Below are 18,727 nucleotides of genomic sequence, written 5' to 3'. Positions count from 1 at the left end.
AAAAGAGAGAAATATATGCAGAATTAAGTTGAGTATTTGAATTGGCTGAAAGGCCCCAATAGAACATATCAACAAGCTGTTTATTCTAGACACTGTCTTTGCTGTTATCTTGATAGCTTAAAATTATCCAGTTTCGTTTAAAGAAAAAAAGAAATTTTTAATTTTTTAAATGATGGGCTTATATATGATAGATATATATTTATATACTGCTTCTTGATGCGTTATCATGTTCCAGGTGCTATTCTAATTCATTAGATTTTTCTTTATGTCAGCCTCTATTCTGATAGTGCTATGTATTAATACTTAAAGTCAACCATTAAAATCCTCTATTAAATCCATCACAGAATAGTAAGTTATATTAAAAAGTTGGAAATAATTCTTTTTTTTTCAGCTTTACCAACAGGGACGCTTATGTCAACTGGGCAGTGAATTCTGTGAATTGGAAGTTTTTGCTAAAGTCTTGAGAGCTTTGGATAAAAGGTAAATTTGTGTGCATGTGTATTAGTGTTCATGAATTTGACTGTCCTTCAGAGTCTCAAGTGGCCCAAGATGGCCTTGAACTTGCTGAACTTCTGATCCTCTTCTACTGGATGAGTGCTTGAATTACAGATAGGAGACAGGGTCTCAAAAAAAAAAAAAAAAAAAACGCCGAACTTTGGTGGTTCATGCTTTTAATCCTAGCACTCGGAGGCAGAGGCAGGCGGATCTCTGTGAGTTCGAGGCCAGCCTGGTCTCCAGAGCGAGTGCCAGGATAGGCTCCAAAGCTACACAGAGAAACCCTGTCTGGAAAAAAAAAAAAGAATAGTCATACTAAAACATATATACTATAAAATTTGCAACTTACATTATTTAAAATTCAAGACTGGAGAGATGGTTCGGGGGTTAAGAGGACTGGTAATAGTAATAGTAACTTACTATTCTCCCAGAGGACTCAGACACAATTCCTAGCACCTGTAGGAAAGCACCTATATGAAACTAGTTTCAAGGGGTATAACACCCTCTTGTGGCCTTTCAAGTACAGCAGGCATACATGTGGTACATAGACAAACATGCAGGCAAAACACTCATAAAGTGATAAAGTAGTATATAATTCAGTGTTATTAAATAAGTACACTTATTTTGTTCAGCCATCAGTAATAGACATTTCCAGAATGTTTTCACCATTAAAATTTATGAGTAGACAAAAGACCACCATAAAATTTATGAATAGACAAAAGACCACTGAATGCTATGATAGCAAATTCCATGGCATGGGAATTATAAGTCAATGAAAAGCCTTGAAGAGTAAATACATATAAAGTGCTTAGTGAGGGATTTGATGGTTTGATTTGGTTTGGTTTTGAGGCAGGATGTCTGTAGCCTAGTCTGGCTGTAAGTATGTTCTTTGACCTTTTCCCACTATATATAAGTATGACTATTATTATCATTTGCTCTTCTCTAGAATCACCTTTCTCTTCTCTTTCAGACATTTGCTTCATCATTGTTTTCAGGCTTTGATGGATCATGGTGTTAAAGTTGCTTCTGTCTTGGCCTACTCATTCAGTAGACGGTGCTCTTACATAGCAGAATCAGATGCTGCGGTAAAGGAGAAGGCCATCCAGGTTGGCTTTGTATTAGGTAAGTAATGACAAAGTAGAGGAGTGTTTTATTCTGTAATGGCCTTGTAGTTAAACCTTCTAACAATAAGGGTTCCTCCAAGAGTTCCCATGGTCTGCTTAGGCAAATTTTGAGCAGCTGTCATACCTAGGTGTGACCTACTCAACTTCAGCATGCAAGTGGTGTCTTCCTGAATTCTCATGGCATTCCAGCACAGTGACAGTAATAGTATTTACATATGCAGAAGTATACTTAAGAACTTGAGTAAATGAATCAGCTCATAGTCTTTAGTGAGCTATGTTTAGAATCCTGTGTCTCTGATCCCACAGCACTTTCTGCTGTGTCATGCTGTCACCAAATTCTTTAACTGCTCACTGTATGCTGTGGAATACTTAAATCTTTTAGAGCCTTGTTTTTGTTTTAGATTTTCAAAACTAGTTTTATTTATTTATTTTGTTTTTTTTGAGACCGGGTTTCTCTGTGGCTTTGGAGGCTTCCCTGGAACTAGCTCTTATAGATTAGTCTGGTCTTGAACTCACAGCGATTGGCCTCCCGAGTGCTGGGATTAAAGGCGTGTGTCACCACAGCCCCGCTTATTTTATTTATTTATTTTCTTTTTTTGGTTTTTTGAGACATGGTTTCTCTGTGTAGCTTTGGAGCCTATCCGGGCACTCGCTCTGGAGACCAGGCTGGCCTCAAACTCACAGAGATCCACCTGCCTCTGCCTCCTGAGTGCTGGGATTAAAGGCGTGCGCCACCAACACTGGGCTTATTTTTAATTTTTGTGGAGATATTTTGTAAGAATAACAGAAACTACTTTTAAAAAGTACTGTGGAAAGGTAGGTATGTGTGTGTGTGTGTGTGTCTGTGTGTGTGTGTGTGTCTGTGTGTGTGTCTGTGTCTGTGTCTGTGTCTGTGCCTGTATGTATGTGTACTGTGATAATTTTGTAACTTGAATAATTTTTACAACTGTACAGAGTTAAAAGTATGTTTCAGGCAATTACTAATTCAAATTACTATTTCTTCCTGTCCTGGGGATCAAACTTTTTAAAAGTTAAACATAAGAAGTTAATATTGTGTAGTGTTTCATTATAAACATGTCATTGTAACTTTCAAACATTTTACTGAGTCACTTAATGTTGCTGATTTCCTTGTTCTTCAGGTGGCTTTCTTTCCGATGCAGGCTGGTACAGTGATGCCGAGAAGGTTTTTCTGTCTTGTCTTCAGTTGTGTACTCTGCATGATGAGATGCTTCACTGGTTTCGAGCAGTGGAGTGTTGTGTGAGGTAAACTTGGAGCACATCCTATGATTAGGTTGTACTTAGCTATAGTGCTACTTGATCTTAGTAGTTTGGGCTCAGAATTCTGGGTATACCCCCAACAATTGAGTAAATCTCTTAGGTGATAATTATGCAGTGGTTTCCATAGTCCAACTCCCATCTCCAGAACATTATTAACTTGCTATAGACCAGTCATGTGTGGGTGGAGACAGGGTCTTTGTGTAGTCTAGGCTAGCCTCAAACTCAGTGATCTTCTTGCCTCTGCTACCCAAGTGCTAGAATTAAAGGGTGCAACATTAGCCCAGTCTTTTTTTGGGAGGTGGGGTGGGGCGATGTTCCAGACAGGGTTTCTCTGTGGCTTTGGAGCTGTCCTGGAACTAGCTCTTGTAGACTAGGCTGGTCTCGAATCCACAGAGATCCACCTGCCTCTGCCTCCCAAGTGCTGGGATTAAAGGCATGCCCCACCACCGCCCGACCACCTATTTTGTTTTTTAATAAAATAAAAACCTTGAACTATAGGCAGAAAACAACTTGAACCTAAATTTAAAGAGAACATGAATCTCAGGTAGTTTAATTCCTTAGAGTCCAAAGATAAATAGAAATGACAAGCAAAAAGAAAATAGTGGTATCTCAGTGTTAGAGAGAAAATAGTATACCTCACTGATTTTTTTGTTTGTTTTGTTTTTTGTGTTTTTGTTTGTTTTGGTTTGGTTTGGTTTTTGAGACATGGTTTCTTTGTGTATCCCTGACTGTTGTGGAACTTAACTCTGTAGACCAGGCTGGCCTGGAACTCACAGAGATCCACCTGCCTCTGCCTCCCTGAGCACTGGGATTAAAGATATGCATGACCACCACCCTGCAGTAGTACCTCACTGATTTGTCCAGGACCCAGGGTCCTATTGTGTACTAGCAGATCTGCCTGTGAGTCTTACATGTCATTGCTAAGACCTTTGGTAACCTCTGAGTCAGTCGCTGGCAAGGGGAATGGCATCCCTACTCTAATACTCTAAGTTAGACACAGTTTACCTCTCAGTCTTGTACAAAAGTTGTCAGTGCTTCAGCAAGCTCAGGCTTTGTCATCAAGCAAGAGGAGCAAGCGTTGCTCACATAGAGAGCTGACTGTGTTGACTACACCTCACAATGATTTCTTCCTTAGCTTAAAGCAAACTATGTGGAAAAAAGAGGGAACATGGAGATAACCAGAATCAGAAATCAGAATTGAGACATGACTGCTGACCTAGAAATTTTTAAAAAATCATAAGGGGATTTTACAAAAAGTTGTTTATCTTCAGTTGTAAAATCTGGATTAAAAGAGCCAATTTCTAGAAATGCACAAAATACCCAAATGATGGTGGAAGAAATTGAAAATCTTAGTGGACCCATAACAAGTAGAGATTGCAAAAAGTGTTCATAAACCTAAAAAAGAAAACTCAGAGCCGGGCATTGGTGGCACACGCCTTTATTCCCAGCACTCTGGAGGCAGAGGCAAGCGGATCTTTGTGAGTTTGAGGCCAGCCTGGTCTCCAGAGCGAGTGCCAGGATAAGCTCCAAAGCTACACAGAGAAACCCTGTCTTGAAAAACAAAACAAACAAACAAACAAAAAACAAAAGAAAAAAAAATTTCAGGATCAGAGACTTTGCTGGTACTTGTGCCAAGCATTTAAAAAGTTTAAACACTGGTCCATCCCATACTCCTCCATAATATCGAAGAAGAGTCTCTTCCCAACTTATTTTATGAGGTCACCATGATCCATTAATGAAAGCCCAGCGAAAATACTACAAAAAAAGACAATTAATTATAGACTAATACCTCCTTAAATATAGATGCAAAAAATTCTCAGTAAAATACTAACAAATCAAATCTACAAAAAATATCTAAAACAATTTATACAATTTTTTAAAGTGAGATTTAAACGGAGAATGCAGGAGTACTTTGAAATCAAGCAATATACAAATTATGTCTTCTACTAGATATAGTCAATGTTACATTGCAAATTTAGTCAAAATATCCAATAAAAGAAATAATTAGCATTGTTTTGGAAAGCGGGGGGAAGAACTACATTCATTGAACCCAAACTTCTGGCTAGTTGTGATGGTATGCATTTGTAATCCCAGCACTCAGGAGGCAGAGTTTAGTGGAATTGCTAAGAACTTGTCTCTAAAAAAAGGATCAGCAGCTGGGGAGATGGCTCAGTGAGTTAAGTGCTAGCTCTGTGAGCATGAAGACTAGAGTTCAGTCTCCAACACTTAGGGTAAAGGGGGTTTGTCAGGCATGGTGCTGGCACATGTCGGAATTGGCAAGCTCTAGATTTAGTGCAAGATTCTCAAAATACAAGGTGGAGAGCAATTGAGGAAGACAGTCAGTGTTAACCTCTGACCTTCACATCTACTTTAGTGCTCACACACTCTCTCTCTCTCTCTCTCTCTCTCTCTCTCTCTCTCTCTCTCTCTCTCTCTCTCTCTCACCAGAACCCCCTAGAAACTTTTGTAAATCAGAAGACAGTATCAGGACAGTGAAGCTGGGTCTGGTAGTTTACGTCTGTAATCTCAGCACTCAGGGGACATAACAAGATCCTGTCAGTCTCTCTTCTTTCCTGTCCCTGAACCCATCTTGTCCTTATTCATTTCCTTTCAGACATGGTCTCACTATATATCCAATACTGGCCTGAGTCTCTTTGGTGGTGGGAATACAGGGATATACCACCATTCCCAAGGACCCTGGCTCAAAAAAAAAAAAAAAGACAACCTACCGAATGGGAAGTATCTACAAATTATGTATTGGACAAGGTTCTAGTATTTAGAATGTACCAAGGAGTACAGCTCAACAACAAATGACCCAAGTTTTTAAATAGGCAAGGGATTTGAGTAAACACTTTTCCAAAAAAGCTGTGTAAATTGCCAGTGAGCATATTAAAAAATATTACAGTATCAGTTATCAGGGAACTCTGTGTTAATCGTAGATAAGATACCACCTCATGTGTACCAAGGACATGTAGAATTTCTTTAATGAACTAGAGATGAGCTCTTGCCCATCTTCTGTCATGTATTAGGATGGATTTCCAGCAATGCAAAACAAGCAGAAAGTTAGTGGTGGTGAGGATGAAGAGAAATTGTAAACCTTGCATACTGTTGCTGAGTGTAAAATGATGCAGCTATGCAGTATACAGTTTGGCAGTTCCTCAGACTCTAAAGATAGAATTACCATATGCCCCAGCAATTGCATTCCAAGGTGCATATCCAAGACCATTGAAAGCAGAGACTAAGGGGCTAGAGAGATTGCTCAGTGGTTAAGAGCACATACTATGTTGTGTCCCCATCCCCTTGCCCCCCCCCTTTTGGAGACAGGGTTTGTGTAGCCCTGGTTGTACTGAGCTCTCTATAGACCTTGTTGGCCTTGAACTCAGAATCTGCCTCCTAAGTGCTGGGGCTAACATGTACTGTTCTTGTATAGGGCAAGAATTTGATTTCCAGTACCCACATCAGTTAGCTCACAACTGCCTGTAGCTCCACCTTCAGGAGATCTGATACCCTCTGACCTCATACATAGACATACACATGTATATAATACAAAATGAAAGAAAGGAGATTTGAATGCTATGTCACAGAGCCAGAAGCTGAAAAGAATCCAAGTATCTGTTTGCAGATGAAAAGATACTCAATTCTGTATGCTGCAATGTGGATGAACCTTGAGAATTTTACCCTGTGAGAAAAAGTGATACATATGTACATATATGTATTTATAGAAGAAATACATAGTATAGAATTAAATTTATATTATATTAGATTTATATTTACTATATAGAAGTATATATTATAGAAGTAAATTTATAAACAGTAGAAAGCTAACTGAGGACTAAATAAGAAAGAATGAGAGGGGCTGGAAAGATGGTTCAGAAATTAAGAACACTGACTACTCTTCCAGAGCAGCTGAGTTCAATTCCCAGTAACCATGTGGCAGCTAACAACTGTCTAACTCCAAGATCTGACACCCTCACACAGAAATGCATGCAGGCAAAACGCCAGTGAACATAAAATAAGAATAAATAATTATTTTTTAAAAAGAGTGAGAAACTATTGACTAATGGTTACAAAGTTTCTTTTAGGGTAATGATTGCATGACCCAATAAATGTAATTAACAGTACTGAATTGTACACTTAAGCATGGTTCAGGAAGGATATAGTGGCATATGCTTGTAATCCCAGCACTTGAAAATTGTAGCAGAAGGATTGTAAATGAGAAGCCAACCTAGACTACAAAGTGAGACCTTGTTTCAAAATAAAACAGAATTTCTTTTCTTTTCTTTTCTTTTCTTTTTTTAAAGCTTTATTTATTTATTATGTATACAATGTTTTGTCTGCATGTATCCCTGCAGGCCAGAAGAGGGCATCTCTTTACAGATGGTTGTGAGCCACCATGTGGTTGTTGGGACTTGAACTCAGGACCTCTGAAAGAGCAGCCAGTGCTCTTAACCTCTGAGCCATCTCTCCGGCCCCCCCTTATCAGTTCTTAGTGTCACTGTCTAACCTGTCCCCCATTCAGTCTGTCACTCATTAAAAAAAAAATATTTTGTTTCTTTGGTGCTAGGAATCAAACCCAGGGTTTCATGAATCCTGAGCACTTACCTTTTGTTTCCATAAAAATATACTAGATCTTAGAAAAAGTGGTGTCTGATATTAGACTTTAGCTAAATACCTAACATGGATAAAATATGGTAACAGAAGCTTGTTGGAGCAGGAGTGGAAAGAGATACTTGAGTCAGGAGAAGTTACAGCCCCCAAAGATGTACTCCTAGTGATCTACTTACCTTTTTCAACTAGGCCCTACCTCCTTTCACAGTGTTCCAGTGACACCATCACATCATTAATCCATTGATTAGTTCACAATCCTCATGATCTGTCTCTAGGAACCCAGAGGTATGCTTTAATAATGAGCCTAGGCTTTTTTGTTTGTTTGTTTTGTTTTGTTTTGTTTTGTTTTTTTTCCAGACAGGGTTTCTCTGTGGCTTTGGAGGCTGTCCTGGAACTAGCTCTTTGTAAACCAATCTGGTCTTGAACTCACAGAGATCCGCTTGCGTCTGCCTCCCGAGTGCTGGGATTAAAGGTGTGTGCCACCGCCACCCAGCCGACCTAGGTCTGTCTTTCTTTCTTTCTTTCTTTCTTTCTTTCTTTCTTTCTTTCTTTCTTTCTTTCTTTCTTTCTAGATTTTATTTATTTATTATGTATACAGTCTTCTGCCTGCAAGCCAGAAGAGGGCACCAGATCTCATTCAAGGTGGTTGTGAGTCACCATGTGGTTGCTGGGAATTGAACTCAGGACCTCTGGAAGAACAGTCAGTGCTCTTAACCGCTGAGCTATCTCTCCAGCCCCCGGCATTTATTTCTTAAGCCAATTAAGTTGACAGATGTCTGTGTCTGTGTTTTGAGATATTGTCTCACTATGTAGCTTTGGCTGACCTGGAACTCACAGAATTGTGCTTGTCTGTTACCAGGGTGCTGGAATTGAAGGTGTGTGTGTGTGTCTCCACATCCACATCACTTTGTTTTCACTTGTTTGTTTTATTATCTTTATTTTTTTTATTTATTTGGCTTATAGAGACAGGGTTTCTCTGTGTGTAGCCCTGGCTGTCCTAGAACTCTCTCTGTACACCAGGCTGGCCTTGAACTCAAAGATCCGACTGCGTCTGCCTTCTTAGTGCTGAGATTAAAGATTGCACAGTTACTACCTGGCAGTATTTATTCTTCTAATTTTTTTTATAATTAGTTATAAATATAGTTATAAATAATTTTTAAAATTTAGATTTGTTTGTGTCTATGAGTGTTTTGTCTGCAGGCATAAATGTGTAACATGTAGGGCATTGACTGCAAAGGTGAGAAGTGGGCATGGGATCTCCTGGAAGTGAAGTTACAGATAGTTGTGAGCCACCATGTACATGCTAGGAACTGAACCCAAGTCCTCTGGAAGAGCAGAAAGCTGTTGATAAGGGAGGTGTGATTTCACATTGTTGTTACTTGTGAAAGTAAGCTACTCTGATTCCACTGTAGAGTGCAGGTGGGAACCTTGGTAACACACCCTTTACTCAGACCTGTCAGTTGCATCAAAAGTTTCTTGGCTCTTCCATCCTGCTTACTCTCAGCCCAGATGGACACACAGAACCTAATGATTCTATGTTTAATGTATGCTTGAATAGAACAGACCACCAGTGGGACTGTAGAAAACACCAAGCAGTGCCTTTCTGGCTTTAAATAGTCTATTGCCCCATCATGTGCCAGTTACTAGGTAATGACCAGAAATGATCATCCTGGAATACTCGTGGTAAAGGGCATTGACAACTCCTGATTTCCTTTCATTCATGTATCCCAGGCTAGCTTTGAACTCCCTGTATAGTTGAGGATTACCTTTAACATCACATCTGATCCTCATAATTCTGCTGTCCAAGGGCTGGGGTGCTAGGTTCACACCACCAAGTCTAGTTTATGTGGTGCTGAGGTTTGAACCTAGGGTTTCATGCATGCTAAATAAGCACACTGCCTGCTGAGCCAAATCCTCAGCTCATTCTGTAGCCCAAGCAGATTGTGAATTTGCATTGTGCCACCAGCTTCACTCAAGCGTCTGTTGGTTTTTTGCTTTTTTGAGTATTCTACTCAACCTTGACTGCCCTGCTCAGAAAGATATACAATAATTCCACTTGCCATTCTAGAGTAGTGACATTAATTCTCCCTCCCTTCCTCTTCTCCAGTTTCTGCAGTGCTAGGGGATGAACTTAGGGCCTCACACATGATAGGCAGAGTCGGGCTGGAGATACAGCTCAGCCATTAAAGGCTAGGCTCACAACCAGAATTGATAGGCAGAGGCTTTACCATCTTTCTCTGCCTGCTTCTCACGTGGTTTAGACAGTTTCAGAATTTAGGCCTAGTTCTGCCCCTAGAGTGTTGATATTAATGTCCTACTTGGTTTTCTTTAAATCTCTTTTATGTCTTTATTGCCTCTGGGTTCTAAGCATTTTCAGAAGAATGTGTTGGCCTTATAGGCAGATGAGCATTTCTCTTAACAACTGTTCTTGTCCTGTAGGCTGTAGATGCATAGTCTCCTGCTGCCTAGAGTTTAGTCTGCTCTAAAGCATGTTGATGAGCTTTCAGACTCACCAGATTGTTAGCAGGTTGTACATTATTTTGTTTAGTGTACTCAGGATTTTTTGCCACAGAGGGTGTAGGACAAATAGGTAATCACCGTTGCATCATTGAACTTACTGTAGTGGTACAGTAAGCAAAAATGAGCACTTAGGAAGCAGCATGAATGAGAGCACTGGCAACTGATGAAGTGATGCACAGACATACAAAAAATGAGAAGGAAAGGTAATGGCAAGTGGTAATATGTCAGACTGATTTTTATTTTCTTCATTATTTTGTGTATTATATTAGAATTTGAAACAAAAAGGATTCTTTTTTGTTTAGCACATGCTAAATACACAAAATACATGAATATTTAGAAAACACAAGAAATCCACTGAGATTAATCACAGGAAACTCAGCATTATCATCAGCACCACTTGAGACAAAATAGTTTTTTCTAATGCAGCCCCATATCGTGCATCCACTGTCTGCACGATATTTGCAGGTGCTGCATCCTTATTTTAAGAGGTTATCAGTGTCGCTGGGCAGTGGTGGCACACGCCTTTAATCCCAGCACTCAGGAGGCAGAGGCAGGCGGATCTCTGTGAGTTCGAGACCAGCCTGGTCTACAAGAGCTAGTCCCAGGACAGTCTCCAATGCCACAGAGAAACCCTGTGTGTGGGGGGTGGGGTGGGGTGGGGGGGTAATCAGTGTCATGATGCTGAAAGTACCAAAAGTAAAGGGCTCTTTGTCTTTTTCAGGTTGCTCCATGTGCGAAATGGAAATTGCAAATATCATTTAGGTGAAGAAACATTTAAGTTAGCTCAGACATACATGGATAAGTTATCAAAACATGGCCAACAAGCAAACAGAGCTGCTCTCTATGGAGAACTGTGTGCACTCCTGTTTGCAAAAAGCCACTATGATGAGGTAAGTTGGCTTCTTGTTTTGAGACAGGGTCTGTATTTGTAGCCCAAGATGGCCTTGAATTTATGGTCTTCCTACATCAATCTCTCAAGTGCTGGGGTTACAGGCATGTGACCCATCATGGTGAGGTAAGTGTTTTAAGGTAACTCTCTGGGAAATAGGATAAGCCAGTTTTCTCTTAAGTGTCTTCTAAATTGCATGTCATGTATTGGGTGGTCTGATTTGTTTTTGGATAGTTAAGACCAGGTAGCCCAGACTAACCTCTAAAAATTTCTGTGGGTGTGTTCTGTGTGATTACATGTGTAGGTGTGTTCACATATGTATGTGTGTTCGCATGAGTGGAGGCTAGAGGTCAGTGCTGGGGGTATTCTTCAGGATCTGTCTTCCTTGGGTTGTTTTTTTATAGATTTAGTTTTGTTTTTTTGTTTGTTCATTTGTTGAAGACAGGATCTCTCTGTGCAGCCTTGGCTGGCCTGAAACTCTGCTCAGTAGACTCACAGAGATCCACCTGTCTCTGCTTCAGGAGTGCTGGATTAAAGGCGTGTGCCACCGCTGCCCAGCTTACAGATTTATTTTTAATTGTATTTGCATATATGCCTGTGTGTTGCTATGTGTACATGAGTACTGAGGAGGCTAAAAGAGGGTGTTGGACCCCAGTTACAGTGGGCAATTGTGAGCAGTCTGATGTGGATGCTGGAAACTCTGAACCACTGAGCCATCTTTCCAGCCCTCTTTCCTATGTATGCATGTGTAGTACACGTGAGTATGTATATATGTATTCTCATAGGTAGGTGTGAGAGCATGTATGTGGGCAGGTACATGTTTACATGTGTATGCATGTGTGGGGGAGCCCAAGGATGATACTGGGATCTCAGTCACTGTTTCAGCTTGAGACAGGACTTCTCAGGTAAGCCCAGAATTTACCAAAATGGGCACTCTTATTCTATCTTCTTTCTTTATAGAATAGCAATTTTCACTATCCAGAGTAACATATTTTGCCTTTTCTTTTTAACCTTCTGCTAATCACTAGAAAATGTCATTTTTGTTTTCCTCATACTACATAAATGCTAGCTCATTGCCTTCCACTTGACTCCTCTGTACCTCACTTTTCCATAATAATAGTGCATACCATGGTGTTGTGGTATCAGTTAAATGTATACCTGAACATTAAGTGCTTATTAGAACAATATCTAGCACAAAGTAGGCACTCAGCTAAACAGATAATTAATATAGAAAGTAATGGCACACACCTTTAATCCTGGGAAACAGAGGTAGTTGGATGTCTCTGAGTTGGAGGCCAGATTAGTCTACATAGCAAGCTCTGGGTCCCCCGTCTCAGATAGAAAAAAGGGGGGGGGGTGGAAAGAGAAAGAGAGAGATAAAACGTTACAGAAGGGAAAGGAAAATACAGGAAACCTAGTCTAGGACTGAAGCCTAGAAGATAAGCTTGGTACACTAGGGGCTAGAAGAGGGAATGTTTCCTAAGGTAGGTGGGGGAAGTGCTTTGGGAAAAATAGAACATGCTTCATTTCCTGAATGTGTCTCACATCTGTAGAAGTGTTTGAGATAGGATTCATACATAGGCTCACCTCCAACTCTGAGCTCAGGAAATGGCCTTGCTGACTCAGGAATGACAGGTGTGCACCACCACACTTTGCTTGAGAAAGGTATAGATGTAAGAGTAAAAATAGTGTGATCAACTCACACTTTCAAAAAATAGTCTCAGAAGTTTTCAATTGTAAATATTTTTTGTGTGTGTTGAAGTACTTGAAATCTTGTAGGAAAAATTCGTGATAATTTCATTAAATACTGTCATTTAGTTTATCACAGTTCTTTCTCTTAATTTTTTCAAAGGCATATAAATGGTGTGTTGAGGCGATGAAGGAAATTACGGCAGGCTTACCAGTCAAAGTTGTGGTGGATGTTTTAAGACAAGCTTCTAAGGTGAATATGATGTCTAAAATGAAATGTTGTATAGGACTTACCTGGCTTTAAGTTGTTAATCTTTAGTAATGAACAAGATCTGTTTTCTGAGTTTCTCTGATTAGTTTTAGAAACTTAGTTTCTAATCAAAACTGTTCCAGAGGCAGGTGGGTGTCTGAGGTTAACCTGGTCTACAGAGTGAGTTCCAGGACAGCTAGGGCTACATAGAAAGACCCTGTTTCAAATAATAAACAAACAAAAAACTGTCTCATAAATTTTCTGTTGTCAAGGAAACCTGTGAAAATAATTGTTTGAGATCACTGAAATACACATCACAGTAATATTTGATGCTAATTCGGCTTGAAGTTTTGTCTTCCTTAAGCTGTGTAGTAGCCTCAGTTTCTCATTAGAAATTGTGTGGGGCCTGTAGGCTGAGGGCTAGAATGTCTTCTAGTGTATTTACCTTCCTTCTAGATTGCATTTCACAGCGGGAGAGCTTGTACTAGACCTGTTAGACAGTCTTTATTTGATTTTTCTCTAGTTTCTTTTTCTGTAAATAAGTATATGAATTCTTTGAGTCTATTTATTAGTATCTTACCGTTGCTGTTTTGGTATACAAAAGCCTTAAATCAATATCTTCTTTGTATGGAAGGTACTCACACTTGAATATTCCATTTTAGTTGGTTGTTTTGTTGTTTGGTTTTTGAAGACAGGGTTCCTCTGTATTGCTTTGGAGCCTGTCCTGGCACTCACTCTGTAGACCAGCCTAGCCTCAAACCTGCCTCTGCCTCCCAAGTGCTGGGACTAAAGGTATGTGCCACCACCGCCCGGCCCATTTTTAGTTGGTTTTATCTGAGTTGTTTCAATCAGAAAAAAAGACTGCAGGGTTTTGGTTTAGAAGATAGCACTATTTCTGCCAAATACTAAGAAAGTTGTTTATTGAGATGTGATCTTGGTATGTCACTTCAGCTATCCTTAAACATGATGTGTGATTCAAGACTGCCTTCAAATTGTGACTTTCTTTGGGCTACAGGCATGTTCCAGTGTGCCTGAGTCTCCACCATTCACTTTAGAGGAAGTGAATAGCAACATAAATAATTCAAATTACATCTGTGTGAGAAAAAGATATTAGCATGCTCAATTTAAATATTAAATATATGCTTGTGTGAAATAATATACATGCAAAATTTGTATATGCACATGGTATTTAGAGTTTAAAAACTGGTAATCCTATGGTTCAAAATACTTTTTTAGCCAGGTGGTAGTGGCACACGTCTTTAATCCTAGTACTTAGGAGGTAGAGACAGGCGGATCTTTGTGAATTTGAGACCAGCCTGGTCCACAGAGCTAGTCCCAGGACAGCCAAGGCTACACAAAGAAACCCTGTCTCAAAAAAGCAAACAACAACATCTAAACAAAATTTTTAAAAAAGTAAATAAAAACTTAGAAGTTCTTCTGTACGTATAAAAATTACTGTGTGGGCCTGTGTCCATGATAACTTGATGTCCCAGATGTTATCTGATCTCAGGCTAGGGGAGAAGTCCTGAATAACAAGGCCTGTAAAGAGCAAGTGCTTTAATTTAACCAAAAGGTCCAGTCAGATGGCTCAGTGGATAAAGGTACTTGCAATCAAACATGACAACTGAGTTCAACCCCTGGGAGACTCACATGGTAGAAAGAAAGAAAACCAAATTCATTTATACATATGTGCATGTGCACACCATAAGTTATTAATAAATAATTTTAAAGTATGAAACTGGAGACATGGCCCAGCATTTAAACACTGGCTACTTTTCCAGAACACCCAGGTTTGATTCCCAGCACCCACATGGCAGCTCCTATACCTCTGTAACTCCAATTCTAGAAGATTTAACACTTTCTGGCATGCATATAGGCAAATACTCCCACACATAAAAAACAGTATTTAAAAATATGTGTACATAGATATTTATATAAAGAAAGTGAGAAAAGTTCACTATAAGCCATTCTAGAAGTGGAATATGTGTATATATATATGTGTGTATGTATATTAATATATATATATATATATATATATATATATATATATATAAATACCATGCTGAGGGGCTGGAGAGATGGCTCAGAGGTTAAGAGCACTGGTTGTTCTTTCAGAGATCCTGAGTTTAACTCCCAACAACCACATGGTGGCTCACAACCATCTATAATGAGATCTGGTGCCCGCTTCTGTCCTGCAGGAATTCATGGAGGTGGAACACGATATCCATAATAAGTAAATAAATCTTTAAAAAAAAAAATACTATGCTGAATCCTCCCTGCAGCATTTTAGTTTTATAAAGGGGTAGGCATGTAACAGCTTATAGATTACCTTTGTTATAACAGGTTTATACTGGAAACCACTATCAGAATTTTCCCAAGTTCTTTACAGATCTGTTTCTTTAAAAATTATTAGAGACTTGGAAAAAAAAATTACAAATTAAAAGAGTCCCGTCTAGTCCCACCCACCTCTCCCAAAGACAGGGTTTCTCTATGTATCCTTGACTGTCCTGAAAAGTTCCATCTTGTAGACCAGGCTGACCTTGAACTTAGAGATCCACCTGCTCATGCCTCTTGAGTGCTGGAATTAAAGGCATGTGCCACTACCACCCAGGAGAATCATTGATTTTTTTTTTTTTTAATTGACTATTATAGTGTGGTCTCAAACTATACTTATTGTTGCACACTAATGAACTGTTTGAGAGTTGTTTATTAATTTCTCTCTTTGTCTTTAGGCTTGTGTAGTTAAACGTGAATTTAAGAAGGCAGAACAGTTAATTAAACATGCAGTGTACTTGGCACGGTAAGTGATTATTATTTTTAAAGATACTGTTTTAACAAATTTTTCACCTTTATATCCTAATAGTTCTCTGTGTTTTTACAGAGATCATTTTGGATCCAAACACCCAAAATACTCTGACACGCTGCTAGATTATGGGTTCTACTTACTCAATGTAGATAATATCTGTCAGTCTGTTGCAATTTATCAGGTATGTTAATGGTTATTTCCCTTTGCTTTTAACCTAAGTTGACTTGCTGACCTGTATTTGTTTGCCATTTCATATATAAAAATAACTCTTTGAGAGGCAGAGAGATGCCTCAGTGGTTAAGAGCATTGGCTGTTTTTCCAGAGGACCTGGGTTGAATTCCCAGCACCCACATGACAGTTCATAACTGTCTCTAACTGCAGTTCTGGGGGATATGACACCCTCACACAGACATACATGCAGATAAAATACCAATGCAAATAAAATAAAGATAATAAAAAAAACAATAGCAGACCAATTTAAAAAAAAAAAAAAACTCGATGGTGGCACACACCTTTGATCCCAGCACTCAGGCGGCAGAGGCAGGCGGATCTCTGTGAGTTCAAGGCCAGCCTGGTCTACAGAGGAGTGCCAGGATAGATTCCAAAGCTACACAGAAAAACCCTATCTCAGGAATAAATCAGTCAATCACTCTTTGAGGAGCCTTTCCTTATTCCTGCAGGCCTCACCACTGCTTTACTAAGTGTTATGTAAAAGACTTCAAAGTCAAATGTTTTAAGAATTGAAGAGTATGATCCAGGACTGTGAGTCCATATTCCACAGTATTTTCTGTCTGTAAGTTGCCCAGGTGATGGATTCACTTTGTGGCGGATTTGTCAAGGGTCAGTCTTCCTGCCTTTTTACCAGCAAGGATTGATAATTATATATAATTTTAGGCCTTAGAATCATTATTTCAGGTAATTGATATCCCATACCATGGCTCTAGACAAGATATCGCTGATTTCACAGTTCTCTTTTAAAGAAGAATGTAAAAGAAACTGTTAGGGCTGAGGCTATGGCTCTATGGTAGAGCATTGCCTTACTGCTGAAAAACACTGATGGGATTCCCAAGATGGATGTCTTCTTCACAGAACCAGGTCTTTGGAGGATGATTTTCAGGTTATGCTCCTGTTTAAATCCAGCAGGATTTTCCCATTTGAAATTTAAGGGATTAGGTACATAGAGTGTGGGGATAGTTAACTTAGGTGGTATACAATATTATTAAATGTCTTTATGATTCTTTCAGGCAGCGCTCGACATTCGACAGTCAGTGTTTGGAGGCAAAAATATCCATGTAGCAACGGCTCATGAAGATCTGGCTTACTCTTCCTACGTTCACCAGTACAGCTCTGGGAAATTTGACAATGCACTGTAAGTTCCGTCTTTTCTTGGAAGGATAATACTGTTTACCCATAGTGTAATAGTCCCTAAGTATTGTATGGATAAACTTGTCTTCCTGGTGTTATAAAATTTTCTGAAATCATTTAAAAATCACCCCCCCCTTTTTTTTTTTTTTTTCTTTTTGAGACAGTGTTTCTGTGTGCTTTGAAGCCTATCCTGGCACACACTCTGTAGACCAGGCTAGCCTCAGACTCACAGTGATTTGCCTGCCGCTGCCTCCCAACTACTGGTATTAAAGTTGAGCACCACCACCCAGCCCTCATCCCAAATTTTTTTGTTTTTGTTTTTTGAAAACAGATTTTCTCTGTATTGCTTTGGAGGCTGGCCTGGAACTCATTCTGTAGACCAGACTGGCCTCAAACTCACAGAGATCCACCTGCCTCTGCCTCCCAAGTTCTGGGATTAAAGGTGTGTGCCACCACTGCCTGGCTTCATCCCAGTTTTTAAGGAATCCATTTAGGCTTCCTTTGGTTTCAAATTAAGATTTATGTATTTCTTTTTTTTTTTTAATAATTTATTCAACTTTATTTTGTGTGCATTGGTGTGAAGATGTCAGATCCTCTGGAACTGGAATTACAGACAGTTGTGAGCTGCCATATGGGTTCTGGGAATTGAACTCAGGTGCTGTGGAAGAGCTGCTAGTGCTTTTAACTGCTGATCCAGCTTTCCAGCCCTGATTTGTGTATTTCTTTATGGAATGAGTTCTTTTCAATATTTCCTTCAGTGATTTTTGTTTGAGTAATTAATAACCTCTGGCTTGATGACAAATTTAACAACTTACAAACTTGTGCTGAGAACAGAAAAACTGGATGTACCATAGTTCTTCTTTTAAATATGTAAGCTTGCAAAAGTGAGGAAAATCCCCAGCAACAAATAATGGTCTCTAAAATCCTCAGCCATGGACTCTCGCCTATATATAAAACTATTTTCATGGGCCATAGGCATGCTCATTTGTTCATCTATTTCCTATGACTATTTCATGTCATAGTAGTAGACTTAAATATCTGTGAAAGAATATGTTGTTGCCAACATAACAAAGTATTTACTGTATAGCTCTTTATAAAGAAAGTTCTCTAGGTCTGATATAAAAGAGGTAAACAGTAATGTTTTGGAGGAACAATGAAGGCAAAAAGAAGACCAGGCATGGTAGGACATACCTGTAATCCCAGCACTGATGCTGGGTTCAGAAGATAAAGAATTCAAGGCACTTGCTGCCAAGAATAACAGCCTGAGTTCCTTATCTGAGACCCATACGGTGGAAGGAGAAAATTGACTCCTGCTATCTTTCCCCCAACAACTTAAAAAACATTTTTTTAAGGAGCACTCTGGGCTATACAGTGAATTCCAGGCCAGCCAAGATTTATATAGCAAGATCCCTTTCTCCAGCAGGAGAAAAAAAAGCAGAGACTTTCTCTTTTTGGTTTTTTGAGACAGGGTTTTTCTCTGTAGCCCTGGCTGTCCTGGAATTTGCTCTATAGACCAGGCTGGGCTCCAGCTCACAGAGATCCACCTGCCTCTTCCCAAGTGATGGGACTAAAGGCCTGTACTACCACACCTGACTCAAAAACTTTTTCAAAGACAGGCTTTATGTTTTTGCAGGGAGTTCTAGCTGTTACTCAGGCTGACCTTGTACTTCTGGGCTCAAACAATCTACTTGCTTCCTCTTGAA

General features: G+C 39.4%; 1 protein-coding gene across 1 annotated transcript in view; it reads left to right on the top strand.

Moving 5' to 3' along the window:
• Appbp2 (amyloid beta precursor protein binding protein 2) overlaps positions 1-18,727 on the top strand; it is a 44,364-nt gene that overhangs the window by 14,461 nt on the left and 11,176 nt on the right. The window contains exons 2-9 of the mRNA XM_027426391.2: positions 392-480; positions 1,466-1,617; positions 2,759-2,882; positions 10,747-10,915; positions 12,767-12,856; positions 15,586-15,653; positions 15,735-15,840; positions 16,904-17,028. Of these exons, the coding sequence (XP_027282192.1) occupies positions 392-480; positions 1,466-1,617; positions 2,759-2,882; positions 10,747-10,915; positions 12,767-12,856; positions 15,586-15,653; positions 15,735-15,840; positions 16,904-17,028 (923 nt within the window). The remainder of the gene's footprint in view (positions 1-391; positions 481-1,465; positions 1,618-2,758; positions 2,883-10,746; positions 10,916-12,766; positions 12,857-15,585; positions 15,654-15,734; positions 15,841-16,903; positions 17,029-18,727) is intronic.

The sequence above is a fragment of the Cricetulus griseus genome, chromosome 7 (assembly GCF_003668045.3).
Source record: "Cricetulus griseus strain 17A/GY chromosome 7, alternate assembly CriGri-PICRH-1.0, whole genome shotgun sequence".
NCBI lineage: Eukaryota > Metazoa > Chordata > Mammalia > Rodentia > Cricetidae > Cricetulus > Cricetulus griseus.
This window is presented reverse-complemented; position numbering and strand designations above follow the sequence as displayed.